General features: G+C 44.8%; 1 protein-coding gene across 4 annotated transcripts in view; it reads right to left on the minus strand.

The window, feature by feature from the left end:
- Window positions 1-3,428: 3,428 nt before the first annotated feature.
- NADK2 (NAD kinase 2, mitochondrial) overlaps window positions 3,429-13,426 on the minus strand; it is a 66,659-nt gene continuing 56,661 nt past the window's right edge. For all 4 annotated transcript variants that reach the window (XM_074952482.1, XM_074952479.1, XM_074952480.1 and 1 more), the window contains one exon: window positions 3,429-4,822. In XM_074952482.1, coding sequence (XP_074808583.1) covers window positions 4,684-4,822 — 139 coding nt within the window. In that variant the 3' untranslated portion in view covers window positions 3,429-4,683. The remainder of the gene's footprint in view (window positions 4,823-13,426) is intronic.

Raw genomic sequence — 13,426 nt, forward strand, 5'->3', positions numbered from 1 at the left:
ACCATTAGGAAAGGGATAGACATGACAGTAAATAAAAAAGCCACTATATAAATGCATGGTATGCCCACACATTGAATACTGTGTGCAGTTCTAGTCAACTCATCTCATAAAAGATATTAGAATTAGAAAAGGTGCAGAGAAGTTCAAAAACGATTAAAAAAGGGCAGGGAACAGCTTCCATGAGAAAAAAATTTAAAAAAGACTAGTACTGTTCAGTTTAGAAAAGAAATGACCAAGGGGGGGGGGGGGTGGCGGCATGAGAGATGTCTATAAAATCATGAATGGTGTGGAAACAGTGAATAGGGAATTTATGTCTTCATATAAACACAAGAACTAGGGGGTCAGCCAATGAAATTAATAGCCGACAGGTTTAAAACAAACGTAAGAAAGTACTTCAACATACAATCAACCTATGGAACTCATTGCCAGGATGGTGTGAAGGCCAAAAGTATAACTGGGTTCAAAAAAGAATCAAATAAGTACATGGAGAATAGACCCATTAATGGCTATTAGCCAAGATGGTCAGGGACACAACTCCATGTTCTGACTATCCCTAAACTTCTGACTGCCAGAATCTGGGACTGGACAATAAGAGATGGATCATTCGATAATTGCCTTGTACTGTTCATTCTCTCTGAAGCATCTGGCTGCCCACTGTCAAAGACAGTATATAGTGGGCTAGATGGACCACTGGTCTGACCCAGGACAGCCATTCATACGTTAAAAAAAATCTAGCTCTCATTATATGGACAAGTGTGTAAAGATAGTTTAATTGTTTGAAAAAAGATTCAGTAATATTATGTAGATATAAATCAAGCAAAGCTTGCTGTAACCATAGTAGTCGCTTACAGGAAATCCTGAAACATTTATAATCACCATATTGGATTGAGCTATCTTACCTCCAGCACTGGCTTCGCAGCTCCCATTGGCTGGGAACCGCAGCCAATGGGAGCTGCGGGAGCGGTGCCTGCAGGTGTGGGCAGCATGCACCATGCAGAGCCACCTGGTCCCTCCACCTAGGGGCTGCAGATGGTGGTCGCTTCTGGGAGCAGCACAGAGCCAGGGCAGGCAGGGAGCCTGCCTTAGCTCCGCTGTGCCAGCAACTGGGAGCCACCTGATGTGAGCTCCGCCCAGCTGGAGCCTGCACTCCAAACGCCCTGCCCCAGATCATAACCCTCTCCCGCACCCCAACCCATTCCCCACCCCGGAGCCCCCTCCCACACCCCGAACCCCACCCCAGAGCCTAGGGGAAGCCCAGAGCCTCCATGCCCCCCTGGGGGGCTGGAGCCGCAAGCATCGGCTTGCCTGCTGTGGGGGGAAGTCTAGAGCCTCTGCACCCCTCCGCAGTGCTGTGTGTAGCCCACGACTGATTTTTTTCTGTGGCTCAGTGGCCGCTGATTGAAAAAAGGTTCCCCACCCCTGCTATAAAGAAATGTTTCCTGCTTAGCCAAATACTAATGAACATTGGAAAAACTGCATATCAAGTCAAAAGATTTCAATAAATATTTAAAAGAGCACTTGTAACAAAGATACAGATAAGTACAAGGCGTTAAACAGTTTCATGTAACTCTACAGATTTCATTTATTACATGTATGTATCAACATACCACTGTTTCTTTTTAAAAAGCAAAGAATGTCAAATTTTAGTTTAGCAAAATGTTAAGTGGTGTTAACTATCGCTTAACCGAAACGTTCTGGATTGAGCAGGCTGCTGAAACACCTTTGGATTTTGGAGTTAGCACCTGTTTGGATGGACAAAGCAGTTAGATTGTGTGACTTCTGTCAAAAAAGTATCCTAGACTATCAGATCAGTTGTTTATATTACATTCCTTTATAAACACTAGAATTTACCAAATTTTAAAGGGACGTTTACACTTAATTTGTATAATACGCATAAGCTCTTCCTACTGATTTGTCCAATATGGATTTTTGACCCCATGCTAGTATTTCTAATGAGCACAAACTAACAGTTCCATCTCATTACTTAAGTTTGTGCACCAGCATCAAGAGCAGCAGAAATACAATAAGTGATTAACTTCAGCTACAAAGCCAGTAGAGGGCACAAAAGAGCAGTTCAGGTCCACTAACTCATTCGGTGGTCTTTTTTAATAGTTATGAATCCGACTGATATTTCATACCAAATCTTAAAAGCAGGTCAAAGACTGGAACTATACTACTTGGCAGTGTTGCTTTTAAGACACAGCATTCTCAATTTAAGGGTCTGAAACTCAAAAGCAAAAAAAAACTCATTTTGTTTAATCCATCCATCCCGTTCTAAATATTACAGCACATGATATCTATCCTCATTTGTTTGGAGAGTCTTCACAATTTTGGCTGAGTGGAAGATGTAGTTTTTGCCCTACTTTTCAGTGTTCTTACTTTAGTAAGTTAAATCATACTATTATTTAACTTTAGTTTAAACGCCATAAAAATAAAGTGTTCTTAAAAAGTATTTAAATACTTAAAAGGGCTATTTTGGGGTTAGCGCATTTAAAGTGCATATTTACATGGAGGAGTTGCAACACTTCAATCAGCAGCAGTGGATATTTGCCAAACAACCTATCCATTGACAGAATGCAGAAACTACTGTTGAAAGGGGGATTCTTTTTTACATAACAATGAATTTACTGGAATACTCTGGTTCCTGCACAGTCACATCTCTCTTTTGAAAAAGGGATTAATCCACAATGTAGACTAACATTCAGTTTTAGAACAAATTTGCAGGTTTTTTGCATTAGACATGTAGAAGAGCATCAGTCTGGTAACTGTAGAGCCCAATAGTTTCAATGGCTTCAAAAGAGCTTATTGGGCTATTCTGACTCCACCTTCCCACTTGCAGCCCAAAGAGCTTTCAAGTGGACATTTATGCCACATTTCAGTCTACAGCAATTTTTTTTCTTTTTTTAAAGAAAAGGTTATATCTAAAGCGTGCATAAACCTGTAACTATAACTGATCTCATTACAATGGCATCATTGGTTCAACCATCTCAGGGCTATCCTCTTAACATTTAATTGGAGTTTAACTTTTCATGCCGAGTACAGAAAAAATAAGCCTATTTAAACTACTTATTTGATAATAAGGGTAAAATCATTCATCTACTTGCTCCACCTGTAAAGTAAGAGTTTATCATTTCAAAATGTAAACAATAAATACATTGACTGCCATTAGAATTTGAGTAAATCTGCAGTATAAATTTCTTCAAACAAGAATCATCTGAAGAGTAACTTCTGAAATAAAAGTTAATTCTACAGTAGAAACAAACCCTTTTTGTTGCTATTAAGTCACATGCATAAAATTCAAACTGCTATCTTAGTTTTGCCCAGTTCTGCCCTGCAATCCACATGCTACTCAGCACACCACCTTTCCCGAGATGATCATGGAGTTGTTTACTGTTTCTGTGGATAACAATGGGCTCTTCCCTTTTGCAGACACATTGTGCTTAAATACTTATCTGCATAATGAAGTTGTGTGTATGGGACCAAAAGAATAAATCGGTCAGTCAGTCAAGAGTGTCAGCAGAATAATTTAGCACTTATATAGGGCTCTTTATGCATAAATATCAAAGTATTTAATTTCCCTTCAAAATACTCTCTCCATTCTACAAATGGGGAAAACAGGTATAGAGGTTAATCCTGTGCCTCTTCCATTAGACCCTAATGTCTCCCATACATGTTTGGCATACAAAAAGAATGGTATGTGATTTTTCTGCATTTTCAGAAGTATAGCTATGAAGCAGATCAAGTACTCAATTTAAAACCAAGTCACTTTACTTACTAACTCCAAATACCGCTTTTTAAAACCCAAACTATATAATTCTATACCATTCTCTTCAACTGTCTAATTGACAGAACACTTGCTGGCCAGTTAATGTATTCATTGAAGCAGCATAATTTATTGCAGTTAAAATAATTTGTATTAAAAAAGAGATTTATAGCAGGCAACAACAATAAAAATCTAGATTTCAGATGAAACATAGGGAAGAGTTACCTCACTCAAAATAAATTAGTTTTTTAATCACTGGAACAAACATTTTCCAAAAAAAAGTCTTGAAGTAAATACCAAAAGAGTAGAAAAATCACTGGAAGAGCTGAAAGATCTACCACAAACCATACCACAAAGTAGTGTTATAAAATTTTGAAGAGGGTACAAAAAAAAAAATCTCCATTTCAGTTAGGCCAACATTAGCATTTATTTTCCAAAGTCTATTCTTTATGCTTGCATCAACTCAATGAATCTTAGCGTACTATTGTGTAAAAGTATAATATGTATGAATGGTTGAGGTGTTTGGTTCATTCAGTTCCAGACTGCTATTAAAAACCTGTACAGTTGAATATTCAAGGCTAACCACTTTATTTCATTTGAACCCATCTACCTAATTTTTTAAAAAAGTGTTCTGTCACATTCATCTTAAAAGGCTAAAAAAAAATCACATTTCACTGAAGTTGGATACATTTCCTTTGTGTCAGGTGTAATAAAGCTCAAAAAACAGTTTTTTCCAAGACTTCCCCATCCCAGGAATGGGAAATTATTTCAGGTCACTTTTCTCAATATTCTTGCATCAAGAGAAGCAAATTTTCCAACTCAAAATAATGCAGCATTCTGATGTACTGTCTATCTCTGCAGTGAGTCCCTTCTCTGGGTGCAGGATTTAGTAGGATTTCAACAGAATGTATGACATTTCTTCATTCTTCTAGCAAAACAGTGCGCAATGCATCTTCTGTATTGATCAATATTGAAGCTATTGCCCCATCATTAAACTCAAAAGAAGTTCCTCCATCTACCACCATACAGGCATTCCAACAACGTGATCGGACACAAACCCTGCAAAAAAAAAAAAAAAAAAAGACAAGTCATCAAGTGTTACACTCAGATTTCCTATAAAACATTTAGAAAATACACTAAAGTATCGGACAAAGGGTTAGTTCTAATAGACTGAATAGCCCCTTCTGTTTTATGTGTTAGTAAATCAGAAGAAACATCCCAAGCCAGGGTGAATAAAAATAGATTTTTTAAAATTTAAGTTAAACACGTTTATTTTAAAATAATTTTTTTTTAAATAAACCTATTTAAAATTACATTTGAAACTGACAGTCTACTTTAAGGCCTAAATTTACTATAATCTATTAAAATAATTTAAATTAAATAAAAAATATTAAGCAGTATATAGATGTTTGCTGGCAAGTTTTAAACAAAGTCAAAGCACTGAACTGGTGGAAGTCACTGGGTCAGCAGAAGAAACCAGAAATTGCTGAACTGCAGAACCAGCTTTTGAGAGCAGCAGCCTCTTCTGTACATAAAGAATATTTTATTTATTTCAGTTTATTCAACTAGTTCAATTAAATGACTACTTAATCCAACATTGAGACACTAATTGGAAGTTTGAAAAGCTTGTTTTCCCCTCTTCCAATCTACAAATAAAAACTAGATGAGATCTACTAGTTCTAAAATCTTGAAAGACATGGTGACCAGAAACAATCTGTTCAACTCAGTTCATACAGATGACACTTACTTTAATAAATCAGTTTTAAATGCAAAACATGTTTTGATAAGAAAAAAGTTTATCATAAAATGTATGTATCCAGCACATTTAAAGTAGTGTTATTTAACTAATAAAATCATTTTACAATGTTTGTTTGTACATTAATTGAATTTGAATTTCCATCCAAATAGAGCTTGGCACAAATCACAAGTAAAATAATTAACCATCTAGTGCAGTGTTTTTCAACCTTTTTTCATTTGCAGACCCTTGCACTTCGAATGGAGTTTCGGACGTTTTTGGAAATCTTAAAGCATACTTTGCAGACCCTCAGAGGTCTGCAAACTACAGGTTGAAAACCAGTGATTTAGTAAATAAGAAATGCGTCATTCATTTTGCAACGTAATTAAAAGTTGAAAACGAATAATCCTAATAAGTGTAAAATAAGCTATATAAAAAAGGTATATAGATATAATATACGTTCCTAGTTAGCAAAAAGAAATAGTAAATTTAGTGTAAATGCTGTATTTAATTGCAAACCAACCACTAAGAAAAGAAAGTTACCTTTTCCATAACTGGCGTTCTTTGAGATGTATTCTTTAGGTCTATTCCACAATAGGTGTGCGTGCTCAACATGTGCACCAGTCCTGGAAGTTCTTCCCCTAGCAGTACCCGTAGGAGAGCCCCTCTAGCGACCCCTGGCGTGGTGCCTCCATGGGGCAGTATAAGGGGCGCTGTGCACTCCCTCCACCATCAGTTCCTTCTTGCCAGACAACCCCGATAGAGGGGAAGGAGGGCGGGATGTGGAATAGACATGAGCAACACAACTCGAAGAACACCAGTTACGGAAAAGGTAACAGTCTTTTCTTCGAGTGATTGCTCACGTGTATTCCACAACAGGCGATTCCAAGCTATATCTGTTGGAGGTGGGTAGGAGTTCACAGACTCTTGGAACGGAGGCTGGCCAGGCCGAACCCAGCGTCCTCCTTGGTTTGGGAGACTATCACATAATGCGAGGTGAACGTGTGAACTGAAGACCATGTGGCAGCCCTACAAATATCCTGAATGGGGACATGGGCCAAAAAGGCAGCCGAGGCCTGCATCCTAGTTGAGTGTACCCTTACAATTGGTGGCGGAGGAATTCCCGCCAGGTCATAACAGGTATGGATGCACGAGGTCAGTGGAGATCGGCCAACCTTTCATGCATTCGGCCGACGTGATGAAGAGCTGTGAGGACTTCCTGAATGGCTTAGTCCGCTCCAGGTAAAAAGCCAGAGCCTGTCTCACATCCAGCGAGTGGAGGCGGCGCTCCTCACCGGATGCATGGGGCTTGGGGCAGAGGACTGGTAGAAAAATGTTCTGACCCATGCGATAGGCGGAGACCACCTTCGGGAGGAATGAGGGATGTGGGCAGAGCTGGACCTTATCTTTATAAAACACCGTGTACAGGGGCTCGGAGGTCAGGGCCCTGAGTTCCGAGACCCGCCTAGCCGACGTGATCACCACCAGGAAGCCTACCTTCCACGAGAGGTGCGACCAGGAGGATGTAGCTAGCAGCTCAAACGGGGGGCCCGTGTGGCGGTCCAGCACCAGGTTCAGGTCCCACTGGAGGACTGGGGGCCGAACGTACGGGAAGAGACTATCCAACCCCTTAAGGAATTGGCCAGTCATAGCATGGGAAAATACCATGTGGTCCTGCACCGGTGGATGGAAGGCCGATATGGCCACCAGGTGCACCTTGACTGACGAGGGTGCCAGGCCCTGGGCTCTAAGATGAAGGAAGTAGTCCAGAATAAGCTGGATCGGGGCGGCCACTGGGGACACTCCCCGCTCGTCCACCCATCTGGAAAAACCAAGACCACTTTGCCAAGTAGGCTCAGCATGTGGAGGGCTGCCTGCTTTCCAGGAGGACGCGCTGAACCCCTTCCGAGAACGTCCTTTCTTCCCTACCTAACCACTGAGCAGCCACGCCGTGAGGTGGAGTGCCACTAGGTTGGGGTGGAGGAGGCAGCCCTGGTCCTGGGAGAGCAGGTCCGGGCAGGCTGACAACAACCACGGCGGGGCAACCACCAAGCCCATGAGGGTCCCATACCAATGCTGCCTGGCCCATGCCAGGCAATCAGGAAGACCCAGGCCTTGTCAGTCTTTATCTTTTCCAGGACCATGCTGATCAGCGGGAATGAGGGGAAGGCACAGAGAAACTGGCTTGACCAGGACAGGAAGAAGGCATCGGAAATAGCGCCCTGTCCCAGCCCCCCCTGAGCAGAACCGGGGACAGCGACGGTTCTGCCGAGTCGTGAACAGGTCCACCTGGGGAGTTCCCCACACTTGGAGAAGTCTGTGCACCCCCTCTGGGTGGAGAGACCACTCGTGCTGAGAGGAGAAGTTCCTGCTCAAGTGATCCACCTGGGCATTCTGGGCACCCAGCAGATGGAAGGCCTGTAGGCAGATGATGTGGGCTATACCAAAGTCCCACAACCTGAGGGCTTCGCGGCAGAGGGAAGAGGATCTGTCCCCGCCCTGCCTGTTGATGTAGAACATTGAGGCCGTGTTGTCCGTGAGGACCCTGACCACCCAGTCCTCCAGGTGCGAATGGAAGGCCATGCATGCCAGCCGCACCGTCCTGAGCTCCTTGACATTTATGTGTAGGGTCAAATCCCGAACCGACCACAGACCTTGGGTCTGAACGCTCCCCACATGGGCCCCCTACCCCAGGTCCGACCCATTCAGGGGCAGGGCCCCGACACGAGCCCCTGGAGCGTATTTCTCGGGGAGGACCACCACCTTAGGGAGGCAAGCACTGGCTTGGGCACCATGAGGACTTTGTCCATCCTGTCCCTGGCCTGGGAGAACTCCGAGGCCAACCAGAGCTGGAGGGGTCACATCCTGAGTCTGGTGTGGCAGACCACATACATACACGCCGACAAGTGACCCAAGATCTGGAGGCACGCTCTGGCTGTTATCACCGGAAACCTTGTGACCCTGTCGATGAGCCCTTTCAGGGTCTCGAACCTGTCCGGTGGGAGGGAGGCTCCCTTTCAGGCCATGCAGCTTTGTATCTGTTTGTTCCGCAAACAAAGCTTTGCTGTCAAATGGGAGGTCTGTGCATCACTGTGCAAAGAGCAGGAGCCACAACACCCGTCTCATGAATACCGCAGAGGCCATGGACTGCGCGGCCGTATCCACTGCATCTGAAGCAGCCTGCAGGGTTGCCCTGGCAGCCGCTGTGCCCTCCTCCACAGCACTTTCACTCCTGGAGCACAACACGAAGGAGTTCAGTCCTCAAACTTGGGCAAGGAGCCCCACAGATCGAACTCATACCAGCCCAGGAGAGCCTGGTGGTTCACCACTCAAATAACTGGAAGCTCGAGGACGAATGAATTTTCCTTCCAAATGAGTCCAGCCTCCTTGAATCTTTATTTTTCGGGGTAGAGGCTGGTTGGCCCTGCCGTTCCCTGTGGTTGAGTGTATAAGTATTCATGTGCCTTCGCGGGTACAAAATACTTGCATGCTGTTCTCTTAGAGATGGGGGCCAATGAGGCCGGGGTTTGCCACCCCTTCGTGGAGAGGCAAGGCCACCCTGCCCAGTGCCAAGGAGGATAGTACGTTAAACAGGGAGCCCAAGGGCTCCTCCATCTCCTCCACTTGGAGGTGGAGGCTTGATGCCACCCTTTTAAAGAGTTCTTGGTGGGCCCTAAAGTCCTCCTGCGGGACGGAGGGAGAAGGGGCTGTAATCGCCTCATCTGGGGAGGGTGAGGAGGCCGGTGCGGTACTTTGTGTGTCCACTGGCACCGGAGGGTCCACCACATAGTAGCTCTCCAGGCACAATCCCAAGGATGTACGTCCCACCAACTCCTTCCTCGGGGGTCTGGAGAGGGAGGCCAATAGTCCTTCCGAGGCTCCGGCCACCGAGCAAGCCCCCACCAGGGGCTGCGTCGGGGGCCACAGTGCCCACTGGTACCATTGGGCCGGCCACGGGGCCCGGTGCCACTGCACCTGCTGCAGCACCAGGGGAGCCGGCTGCTCGGTCTAGCTGGCTTGGCCCATCGATGGATGGCTACAAAGGAGGCCGGGCTGACATATGACCCGCTGCTGTCTCTGGATCGGGAGGAGTGGCAGAGCCGGGAGCGGTGCCAACCACGGGACCATGATCCCAACATGGAGGACCAGTACCATCAGTAAACTGCGATTGGCTCCAACAGGCAGACCCGCAATGGCGAGACGCCGGCAATCGACGCCTGGGACTATGGAGGCAGTGCCGAGGCGGGGTCCTGGAGCAGGATGACGAACGGGAACGACGTCGACGCCCGTGCCGTGACAGGCTGCGATAGCCCCTCGTAGGTGAGGACCTATGGCGTTGTCTGCCTTGGTCCCGCTGGTATTCGCTCCTCGAGGCAGAGTGGTGCTGAGAGTCCCGATCAGATGGCACCCAGCCAGACAGGCTGGTGGACGTCGAGGGCAATCCACGTGGACTCTGCCCTGAATGGTCACTGGGTGGCGAATGGCATCTGGAACATTCCCTCGACCAAGACCGGTACTGAGCCAGGGGCGACTGTGGAGATCCCAGTGGCAGCCTGCCTCTGGAGTGCGGGGCCGACACCAGTGGTGCTCCTGGTACTGGCACGGACATAACATCCCGGGCCACTTGCAGGGCCGCCAGTGTGGAGGACATCCAGGGAGGCCTGCTCCGAATGGGCCAGGCTACTCCACTTGACTTGAGTCAGAGGCCTAGGGGCCGGTTGGGACCGAGGACTGCCCGACATGGGTCTAGCCCCTGTCCCAGGTTTACTCTGGTGCTGCGGCGAGGAAAGCCTCTTCCAAGGCTTCTCGGAGAGTCCCACGGTCAGGGAGCGGTGCCAGTTAGTTGATGGCACCGAGAGGTCACCGCGCACCAACACCGCGGTACCCGGTGCCAACTTGGAGCGGTGTGCTGGAGCCAGGGTCAGCGCCGACTCCATAAGAATAGCCTGGAGCCTGATGTCCCTTTCTCTCTTGGTCCAAGGCTTAAATGACTTGCAAATCATGCAGTGATCGCTGAGATGGGTTCCCCCCAAAACAGCATAAACAGTCCGCATGCGGATCACTCACTGGCTTAGATCACCTACAAGTGTCACACAACTTAAAACCCGGGATGCGCTCAGGCGCTTTGGCTAAACTAGACTTAACTAACTAACTAACTAACTAACTAACTAACTAACTAACTAACTAACTAACTAACTAACTAACTAACTAACTAACTAACTAACTAACTAACTAACTAACTAACTAACTAACTAACTAACTAACTAACTAACTAACTAACTAACTAACTAACTAACTAACTAACTAACTAACTAACTAACTAACTAACTAACTAACTAACTACAGGTACCAACTCTGAACAAACAAGAAGTACTGGGGACGAGCTACAGCAAAGCTGGAGCAGAGCAGTCCTGACGCACCTTCACTGGCAGCAAGAAGGAACTGAGGGTGCGGGGACCGCGCAGCGCCCCTTATACCACGCCATGGAGGTGCCACTCCAGGGGTTGCTAGGGGCGCTCCCCTATGGGTACTGATAGGGGAAAAACTTCCGGCACCGGTGCACACGGTGAGCACACACACCTATTGTGGAATACATATGAGCAATCACTCAAAGAAGAATCAACTACACTTGAAGAAAATAACTACAAATGCAAAACAAGGTTTAAAATCAATTATTTAATTCAATTATTCAATTAAATCAATCCTCCCTGTCTCCATCCATATAGAATCCCACTGAAAGAATGCACTATTCTTTAAGCATCTTTTCAAACGAACTTCAAACTGTACTAAACAGTAAAAAATTTACAGTATTAGCACTTTGCTTAGGAGAGGAAGGAATCTACATGAAGGATGAAAGTAGCCATCCAAATGCCATCCAGCCAGAATTGTATTGTCTGCTAGAAAAGAAAGACAGCCTACATAGTGCGACTGATCAAATAATGAGAATGCTGTTGCTCAGTTAAGTTTTGAAAGGAAGCTACAATTAAACCCATTTAATACTGACTTGCTTAATGGAAGATTTCTTACAAAACTACATGGAACATAAACCAGTTCAGCACAATGCTACCTATTTGATGTCCAATTAAAGTCATGAGCATCAATTCATCATTGCATACCGCACAAGCAATTTCAGTATTTCTAATTAGCAGCACTAGTGATTTTCAAACAAGGTGAAAGGTTTACACATTCTTCATTGTATGCAAAACAGATGTGGTCAGATGGGAATGATTTTGCCTTTTACCACTAAAGAACTGCAAGCTTGAAAGTGATATTGCTTATTGGAAAATCCCTTATGTAGAACTGGCTGATTACTGTCAATATTAAATGAGTTTGATTACATGTATTTTAAGCTAAAACTTTACCTATAAATTTTCTAGAAGCACCCTCTTCTAATACTGAACAAAACACCAACAGACATTGCCACTATCATATTCTTCCAGTTAACTTACCTTTAAAATGAAAAGGAATTCAACTGTTGGGGTTTATCCTTCGGAATGTGTAGAAAGTGAGAGTGGTATAAATAAAAAATAAGTTTTCAAAAATGTCACACTGACCAAAAATGGGACAGCAATTAAAGCAAGAAGAATCCTAAAGCCATAAATCTACACTTATGCATATGGGGGACTTCTGTGAGCAGGGATGGATTAAGGCAGAGATGAGCACTATAGTCGCAAGCCCTGGTCCCAGATCCAACACAATAAAGTCAGAATGTAAATGTTCATTTAAAAAAAAAAAAAAAAGGAAGTTTCTATCCTTACCGTCACAAAGAAAATGCGACTCAAGTATACCTGATGCAGTGATGTCTGCCTGAGAATGCAGAAAGTCTGAAACAACAGCTCTGAGATGTGTGAACTGGCCTATGTATCACCCCCAGAAACTGGAATGTGAGTATGACAGAAGAATGCAGCAGGCCCAGCCCACACACCCATGCAGATTCACCCCCACTGCTAAGTTCGTACTGGCCCTTACCCCTGCTGCTCCCAGGGAGAGGGAGGCTCCTGCTGCCACTCCTGGGGGATGTTAACGGGGCGACTGCCACAGCCTCTCCATCACCATCACTTCAGATGGGGGGGCAGGACCACAATAAGAAAAGAGGGCTTCAGGGGACCTTGTGTTGGGGTATAACTAGCACCCCAGATAGTCTTAATCTAGTTTTGCCCCCCATGCACAATCCGCATGTAGTAAAAACTATTTTGAAACACTGCTCTATTGTACATTATCTAGAACTCAGCACTTTGCCATCTGTAATAAGAAGTACAATGCAACCATTTAGAAGAATGAATTAATATAACATAAGAACGGCCATACTGGGTCAGACCAAAGGTCCATCAAGCCCAGTATCCTGTCCTCTGACAGTGGCCAATGGCAGATGCCCCAAAGGGAATGAACAGACAGGTTAGCATCAAGTGGTCCATGCCGTAACCCAATCCCAGCTTCTGGCAAACAGAGGCTAGGGATGCCATTGATGGACCTATCTCCCTTTTGAACCCTGTTATAGTATTAGCTTTCACAATACCCTCTGGCAAGGAGTTCCAGAGGTTGACCGTGCGTCGTGTGAAAAAATATTTTTGTGTTAGGTTTAAACCTGCTACCTATTAATTTCATTTGGTGGCCCCTTGTTCTTGTATTATGAGAAGGAGTAAATAACATTTCCTTATTTACTTTCTTTACACCAGTCATGATTTCATAGATCTCGATCAGATCCCCCTTAGTCATCTCTTTTCCAAGCTGAAAAGTCCCTGTCTTATTAATCTCTCCTCATACGGAGTCTGTTCTATACCCCTAATCATTTTTGTTGCCCTTTTCTGAACCTTTTCCAATTCCAATATATCTTTTTTGAGATGGGGCGACCACATCTGTACGCAGTATTCAAGCTGTGGGCATACCATGGATTTATATAGCGGCAATATATTTTCTGTCTTATTATC

Source organism: Natator depressus, chromosome 5 (genome assembly GCF_965152275.1).
Source record: "Natator depressus isolate rNatDep1 chromosome 5, rNatDep2.hap1, whole genome shotgun sequence".
NCBI classification, from domain to species: domain Eukaryota; kingdom Metazoa; phylum Chordata; order Testudines; family Cheloniidae; genus Natator; species Natator depressus.